The sequence below is a fragment of the Zea mays genome, chromosome 1, assembly GCF_902167145.1.
Source record: "Zea mays cultivar B73 chromosome 1, Zm-B73-REFERENCE-NAM-5.0, whole genome shotgun sequence".
Taxonomy (NCBI): domain Eukaryota; kingdom Viridiplantae; phylum Streptophyta; class Magnoliopsida; order Poales; family Poaceae; genus Zea; species Zea mays.
The window spans coordinates 103,256,390-103,265,398 of record NC_050096.1 but is presented as its reverse complement, the minus strand read 5'-3'; the positions used below and the strand labels follow the sequence as shown (position 1 = coordinate 103,265,398).

Here is a 9,009-nt window from a genome sequence, read left to right as displayed (position 1 = left end):
AGCCGTAACCGCAACCAGATTAAAGTCGCAGCAGGATTAAAACTACAGCAAACTACAACGAACAAGCTAAACTGATATGTTTAAAATTACCTCAATTTTTATAAACCAATTTCTTAAAATCTAGGTGCTTCCAAACAAGACCTAAAGCCATCAAATAATATGAGTCATACTATTCTATCTCTCAACTACTTTCGTATCCGACGTGTTATTATGCTAATTTTGAACCAATCAAATAGAAAAAAGCCGATTTCTAACATTTTTTTATTTTTTTTTGCCATCATCAAACAAATATCACGTATTAGGATGTCAGGAGTGTACACCGGACCGGACTGGGATTAGGTGAACCCGGTCCACAGGGTGCAGCTATGCGAAGGGCGAGGATTGCTTATAAAAGACAAAGGCATCACATCCGTGCCGCACCTTTGGCTTTTCTGGCTTTATATAATCATTCGTTCACCCTTTATCCATCACCACCTAATTTCCCAACAAATTTCAATCTCCATCGATCGATTCCTCCCGAACCCGACCCGATGGCCTCCGACGCCGCCGCCGAGCCCTCCTCCGGCGTCACCCACCCCCCGCGCTACGTCATCGGTTACGCGCTCGCGCCGAAGAAGCAGCAGAGCTTCATCCAGCCGTCGCTGGTGGCCCAGGCGGCGTCGCGGGGCATGGACCTCGTCCCCGTGGATGCGTCGCAGCCCCTGGCAGAGCAAGGGCCCTTCCACCTCCTCATCCACAAGCTCTACGGAGACGACTGGCGCGCCCAGCTCGTGGCCTTCGCCGCGCGCCACCCGGCCGTCCCCATCGTCGACCCGCCCCACGCCATCGACCGCCTCCACAACCGCATCTCCATGCTCCAGGTCGTCTCCGAGCTCGACCACGCCGCCGACCAGGACAGCACTTTCGGTATCCCCAGCCAGGTCGTCGTCTACGACGCTGCCGCGCTCGCCGACTTCGGACTCCTTGCCGCGCTCCGCTTCCCGCTCATCGCCAAGCCCCTCGTCGCCGACGGCACCGCCAAGTCCCACAAGATGTCGCTCGTCTACCACCGCGAGGGCCTCGGCAAGCTCCGCCCGCCGCTTGTGCTCCAGGAGTTCGTCAACCATGGCGGCGTCATCTTCAAGGTCTACGTCGTCGGCGGCCACGTCACTTGCGTCAAGCGCCGTAGCCTGCCCGACGTGTCCCCCGAGGATGACGCATCGGCCCAGGGATCCGTCTCCTTCTCCCAGGTCTCCAACCTCCCCACTGAGCGCACGGCGGAGGAGTACTACGGCGAAAAGAGTCTCGAGGACGCCGTCGTGCCGCCCGCCGCATTCATCAACCAGATCGCGGGCGGCCTCCGCCGCGCGCTGGGCCTGCAACTCTTCAACTTCGACATGATCCGCGACGTCCGCGCCGGCGACCGCTATCTCGTCATTGACATCAACTACTTCCCGGGCTACGCCAAGATGCCAGGATACGAGACTGTCCTCACGGATTTCTTCTGGGAGATGGTCCATAAGGACGGCGTGGGCAACCAACAGGAGGAGAAAGGGGCCAACCATGTTGTCGTGAAATAAGATGATGATTGATGGCACTGGATATCTGGCGAATGCTGCTGATTCTGGATGCAGAATTCGATGAGGGGATTTAGTTGGTTGTAGTATCTGGCGAATGCTGCTGGTTCTGGATGCAGAATTTGATGAGGGGATTTAGTTGGATTTCAACCCATAGCATGCCGAGGACCTCCTAGCTCTTTCCAAACCAGTTGTTTAGGTATCTTTTCTGGGTAAGTCAGCTTCATCTAGTTTAGTCTGTCTGAACAAAAGAGTGGGACATGACCCAAACGGAATTCTAATGAAAAACGAGCTCTCTATCTGCAATCCTTTTGTTCTTGAGCAATGGATGAATGGCAAACGCTGTATCTCTTCATGCAACTCATTGAATTCAGGTAGTTTCTGTTATCGAATCCAATAGGCTCGTTCTTTTTTTCCGCGCTTAAATGGAAATCTTAAACATCTGTGTTCAGTTTGATAGTAGAACCTATAGGAACCCATTAGTTTCATCTGCTGACCAAATGTTTCCCCCAATAGTGATTATCTTAATCCTAGTGATACTTCAGTAGTGATTATATTTTCATTATACAGTGCCTATCACAATGAATTGTTGTGTCATCGAACAGAATGGGTGGTAGTGCAATAGTGATTTATTATTGCCCACAAGGTTGAATGTGTTCCATGAGAATTATTGTCACTTGTTTGAGTATTTGTTGATTGGATTGATTGTAAACCAGAGAAAATATCATATCCATTCACAATCGAGTGCACTTGTGCATGTGCCTTTTGTTTGTGTTTACCTTCATTGGAATCTTAGCCAATCAGCATCGGCCGTTACTTGCTGTCTCACCAAAAGTTGTGTACCGACAAGTTGTCCGTTGGTACTCGGTAGTTCTTCATAGTGCAAATTGTTTTTAGTTAGTGTATTCCCATTTTGTCGTATCCGTGTTTTGTTCGACATAAGCTGATTGATTTACGTGACGTCTTTCCTTCATATTCTTTGAATCTTTGCAACCTTCATGTGTTGGACAACTTTCTTTTTTTCTTTTTGCCAAGGGAGACTAGTTAGATAGGATTTATCAGCTATATTACGCCAATTACCAACAATAAGTTCTGTTTAGTTCCTTAACCCATTGCAGCTTTAGAAGTAACAAAATAAATATTCATCCTTACCAGGGTAATAAACTAATAATAGTAGGCCTTGAGGTTATGGCACTTGAAATTACTGGAGTTTTTTTGGGATTGCGGATCCTGGAATTTACAGATTTTAGTTTGTACTCTTGGATAGTATTCCTGGAGTTTTTTTTGGGATTGTGGTTCTACAGATTATAGTTTGTAGTCTTGAATAGTGGAGATGGCCTTGCTTGTATGTTACTGCAACTGTTCCAAACAAAATGAACCGATGAACATATCTAACTAGGCAATTAACATATTAGTACCCTGGTCCGTCATGGCAGGACCTGCCTTAAAACTTGAGCCCCACATTTTGTTGAAGGAATGCACATGTGTGAAATTTCAGTTCTACTTAAGTTATGGTAATCTGCAAAGGCTGTTTAGCATCAATCCTTGACAGTCGTTCTGTTCAACACCGGGTATTGATTTACAGAGCCGAAAGCAATGTCTCACTGCATTTTCTGGTGTTATTTTTTGAGCTGAGTTTCGGAGGTGAGTGAGTCTAAGCTGACGATTTGGTCTGTAATTCTGTGGTTTTAGGTGGGGTCTGAAATTAAATGTTTAGCTATTATGAATGTGCATCTGGTTTCTTATCTCAGATTGGCTCTTATCACGTTTCAAAAGCATATGACATTTAAGGATGTTGATTGGTTCCGATGTGAGGATCTGTACATGCTTTCGGCGCATAATTTTCTTTTCCCCCTTAATTTTCGTTTTTCTCTGGGCCTTTTTTTCATTTTAGTTTGTTGGATCTGATTATTTGCTCTAAAGTCCAGAGCCGTTGCATCTCCTACAAGAAGGTAATCACCAGATTGTTTAGGGATAGTTTGCAAACTCAAATCCCTCCGAGATTAGAAAGGGGTTTGAGGTGAGATCAAGTAATTTCCTCTCAAATCTTTAATCTCAAAGAGGACCTGAGTTTCCAAACTAGCCCTTAGTGACTCCTCTCCCCAGATTGTGAAGTGGGGCAGAGGCATCCAGGATTTAGGCCCCGTTTGGTTTAGTGTGACTAAAGTTTAGTGACTAAAGTTTAGTTACTTTTAGTCCCTAAAGAAGCAAACATGTTGACTAAAATGGGGTGACTAAACTTTAGTTCTTTAGTCACCAAAGAGGTGACTAAAAGAGACTAAAGTAGTATTTTTACCTTATTTACCCTCTCCACTTTCTTCTTATAGCAAATATCCATTAATTAATAGGGGTAAAACAGTCATTATTCACAGCAATTAATGCTCTTTAGTTCGGTTTAGTCACTGGAACTAAACGGGGTACTTTAGCGACTAAACTTTAGTCACTAAAATTTAGTCTAGTGACTAATGAAACCAAACAGGGCCTTAATAGATGATGACATCAACACGTGTGCATGTTAGTAGTGTGAACTGTGAACTGTTGGTGGATCCTGAATCCTGATGGCTCCGATTTGGCAACTTATGACTGCTCTGGTAGAATGGATTGTCGGACAAGCATAACCATTTTGTGCTTGGACGACCATCAATGCATGCTCAGAGTTGGGAAATATATGAGTATATGACAAAATATCTGGATTAGAAATAATAAAGGTGCCTGAAGCAGACAGTATCAATAGCAACGCAAGTCCAACTCATACATTTCCGCCTCCGCGATGCCGCCGCAAATGCGCCCTGGTTTTGGACTTGTGGACTTCTGAGTACGAGTAAGGCCACAAGCAGGGCCACCTGGAGCTGGTGTTGAAATTGAACTAGGTAGGTCTTTCATTTTTACATTTTAAAATTTCGAAATTTTAAATTTCGGATATCTTAAATGTGAAAATTTGAATTTTTAAATGTAAAAGTGAAAAAGGTACGTTGGACTAGCTCGGGCTCCTCGACCACCAACCCGACGTACAAGGAGTCGTCCCTGGACCGGACCTGCGCACAAAAAGCCCCGGCCCTTTCAAAATAGTACTCTCTGTCCTATATTAAAATTCATTTTAGGGTGTTAGTGGGTTCATACAATATTTGATTTTCATGTATGTGTTTTATATATCTTCTTAAATACGCTCCGTTCTAGATTTTCTATCATTTATTTGAATATAGACATAAAAATAAAAAGGTAAAATGAACACTATTTTGAAACGGAGTGAGTAGTCGTTTTAGCTCTTGTTTTTTATCTATATTCAGATCGATGATGATGAATCTAGACACGCATATAAAACATATACATCAAGTATTATATGAATCCATTAATTATCTAAAACGAATTTTAATTTGGGACAGAGGGAGTAATATATATCATCTGGTTTGATTTCATAATCTATACTACTAATTAAGGCTGTAAGGGGTAGACTGCCTCCCTTGGTTCTGCCTTCAGCCAATCTACACCGTCCATCTATATGCGTCAAATCATCATCGTCCGTCTGGTCGCCTCCGCTTCAAGCCTCCTCCCTCCATTGATCGTAACTGCTCCTCTCTCCGCTCCCCTCTTCCTCAACAGCTAGATCCTCCATCAGTCTTCATTCGCGTCGTCGTCGGCAACAGCTCCGGCCTTCCCACACCGCCGTCCAACCTCCCCCCGACTCTCCTCCCCACACCGCTGCCGCTCCCACCGCCCGCAAAAACACCACGCACACGGGCGCGGGCGCGGAGACCGACCACCACGACACCACCTCCTCCTCTGGTTGCCTCCGGCCTCGCCATCCCTCTGTCCTCGACTTCCCTCCGTCCTCCCGGTAGAGGTGTACTCGCCGACCGCGGCGGCGGCGGCGCAGCAGCAGCGGGAGAAGGCGGCGTCGCAGGTGTGGCGGGCGGTGGTGGGGTGGATCGGCTTCCTTGTTCAGGTTCTGCTTTAGATCCTTCGGGGCACGCCGTCCTGCGCCCAGCTCTTTCCTTCGTCGGCGTCCTGTACTCGCTCCTCTCCGGGCCCGCGGCCTCGAACCCGTCGCCGGAGGTGGCCTCCATCCGTCCAGCTCTGAGCCGGGCCCTTGGAAATCGTTGCCATATCAGATCAGCTTCGCCATGGACCCCATCTGCGACCCCCGGTGACGCGCTCCGCCCACCGCCCACCGCCGCCTGGGAATGGCTTGAGCGCTGCTCCTGCTGCGAGTAGCTATAGCTCGCTCCTCTCCCGGCCTCACCCGCGCTCCTCCAGCCGCAGCCGCTGCTGCGCTGCCACGCGCCCTCCCAGTACAAATCCCAGCTCCGCTTCCTCTCCTCCCTCTCCTCCTCGTCCGCGCCGACCAGCTCAGATGCTCCCAGCGACGGCGGGGGCGACCATGACGGGGAAGAGGATGGCGTGAAGAGCGGCGGCCACGTCGATTACTTGGAGATGAGCGATGAGGAGCTCATGGAGCAGTGCGATATGGGCACGTTCAAGGCGTCCGGCCCCGGCGCCAGCGACACCGCGGACTCCTCCTCGCCCTCGCCGACGCGCACGGTGTGTTCCTGGAGGCGCTGCTCGACCTAAGGCGTGGCCACGCCGCACTCTGGCTGTGCGACACGGCGGGCGCCCAGCGGCACGCTGAGAGTGACCTTGTCCGCCTCGTGTCCCCCGCGCGCCCCGGCGTCAGGCTCCCGCAGGCGGCAGTGCCCGTGGCGCCAGCCAGCGAGCGAGGAATAGCACTTCCTATTGGCCATAGATGGCGATGAAAGCCAACTGCATCATCCGCACCTTTCCCCTAAGTTGCCCGCATACGCTCTGTAGTGGCGGACCATGGCCTCCCGCTTCACCTGCTGGACGCCGCCGACCGAGCGTGCCTGTGGCAGGAGCCGCTCGCTTAGACCAGATTGGCGCCCCTTCAGCAGCGTGACTTCTGTCCTTCAAGCTATGAAGGTGAATCACATGCCCTCTTCCTCATTAGATTGTTCAGGTTAGATGCTTTGTTTTTCTTTTTCTTTTCCTTAGCAGTACCTAATTTTGTTTTGTTGGTTTGTTCACGCAACAGCTCGTCGTGTTTGTATATGATGCCCGACAGCTCGTTGTGTTCATATCTGATTCCAGGGCTTCATCTGTATGCTAAGTTACCAATGACTGGGAGTGTTAGTACTTATTTTATTGAGTTGACTAATAATTCTGTTATCTTAAAAGGATTATTAGAACCTTCCTCGCGATCTTGAAAGAAAACCTCCAGACCAGCTTTGTTTAGGATGCAAATATATGCGCTCAGCTTTTTTTGGAAGAAATATCTGTGCTCAGTTACCAATGACATTTTTTACTTAATTATATACTCTAGGCAAAATCGATGTATCAAAAAGTTAAAGTGACTTATAATTTGCAATGGAGGGAGTATAAGAATGTCTCTCTTTTGTTTCAGAAACTCTTTTAGGCATGAACTAACTGTACTGGAGAAGGTTCGACACTGTACTATGTTGTTCAGTTCGTCGGAGCTGTCACTCAGGACATACCTATGATGATTGTTTCTGAACTCCATGAAGAGGTATATAGCACCATGGCTTTTTCCCATGGAAATCGAAGTTAATATAATCTTAAGACCAAGTAATTATAAGTATGGCACTATTTATTAGTGTATATGAAAATTGTTCTATGATGGGTTGACTTCATTCTTTTTTCTGCGAACTCAAAAAGACTTATGAGATGTATCCAGAAGAAAGCAAAGTTACGTGCGCAAAAGGTGCTAAGAAATGGCCTTGATATTTCTAGGTACTTCTAGGTTCTGACCCCGACAAGGGCTGAAGAATCCAAATATGCATCTTATATGAATAGCTCTTTTACAGTTTCAGAAAAAAGATAACAATGCACTTCTTGCTATCAACTAGGTAAGTACTCGTGCGTTGCAACGGAAAAAAATAGTGTAACAATAACATATATATGGCTATATGTTGTGTTGTTAATTAAAATTAAGCTGCATCTGAACTTAATTACTACAAAGTCCAGATGCAACTTAATTTTAATTAACAACACAACATATAGCCATATATATGTTATTGTTACACTATTTTTTTCCGTTGCAACGCACGGGCACTTACCTATAAACTAATAAACATACACGAGGATTTGTATCAGTGCAGTATTAATGTTAGGAACTGGAAAATGAAGAGTAAATTCTACAGGACAACGGTGAAACCTAGCAAACTACTAGAATGGAACAGATTGCTTCTTTAAAGACAAAAAAACCAACTAGAGACACTATTTACTTATAATAAATACTTCTGAAGACAGAATAATGTTTTGCACTCACTGCATTTTGAGTGTCGTATAGGCGGATTGATTCATCGTCACTAGCTGTCACAAGATAGTTGGTAGCCTTGCTATGAAAATCCATAGAACTAATTCTACCATTCTGAAATAGAATTATGATATACCAAAAGAATCAAATGAGTATAGTTGTAGTATGTCCAATGTATATATAGAGATGTGCACTTGAAAGGGATGGGCATAGAAAATATAAATGAAACAAACTTTCAAGTCATAGAACACACCATGAAACCTTTTTAATGTTTTCTTTCAACTGGGCATGGCCATTACAACATATTGATAGTTACAGGCTCCAGTTTGAAATCTCAATGCTGCTAGCCTATTATGTGCCAAGTTTATTGAAAAATTCATAGTGGTACTTTATTTAATACATCTTGCATTATGCATATACATAGTTGTACCATTGCAAGTACAGCTAATGAATATGAACTCCAATCTCATCAGGCCACGACATATGGCTAAACCCGTCAGGAAGTTATAGGGTCCAATGCACCTTCTCAGCCCTCTCATTCACATTCCTACAGCAATCTAAACTGGACTAACATTTTCAACAAATCAAAGTAATTCAATTACCTGGGGGGGAGGTCAAAATAAGTATCCCTTTAAAAAACTTTTGTTAGCCCCTGGGTTATCTTACATTGCAAAAAGTAGGATTTATGCAATCAACAATTTCTTTACCCGCCGCAGAAGCATCCGTACGCGTCGCCGTACACCAAGATGTCGGTGCCGCGAGCGCCCTCCCCCAACCTTTGCCACTTCACTTTCTGGTTCACCTGCAACCACCATGTGCATGGAGAAAAAAAGGAGACAGCGACGAGGGGTCAACGGGAAGTCTTTGAGCACGGTAAGATAACCTATGTGGCATCTTTGGTAACCCATCAACATAATTGTTATTTGTTTATTCTGTTTTACTTTCATATAAAAATGAGTGGTAATGCATATTATCTGCCTGTAAGATTCACTCTCTTTGGATCGGTCTTGCTGCCCTCATTCTGGTAACCATTTCGGATACTGGGAGGAGTAAAATCTTAGGTTTGAGATCTCTTTCAAGTCAAACTAATCATGGCGGTTAGCTTGGCTTTGTGATTCAATGGATGCGGACCTGTGTGCAGAGTCACAAATTAGTTAAACTGAA

General features: G+C 45.8%; 1 protein-coding gene across 1 annotated transcript; it reads left to right on the top strand.

The window, feature by feature from the left end:
- The first annotated feature begins 418 nt into the window (after positions 1–418).
- LOC732818 (low phytic acid 2) lies at positions 419–1,951 on the top strand. The gene has a single exon (NM_001112431.2). The coding sequence runs from the start codon at positions 531–533 to the stop codon at positions 1,557–1,559; it is 1,029 nt and encodes a 342-aa protein (NP_001105901.1). The 5' UTR covers positions 419–530; the 3' UTR covers positions 1,560–1,951.
- Positions 1,952–9,009: the final 7,058 nt, after the last annotated feature.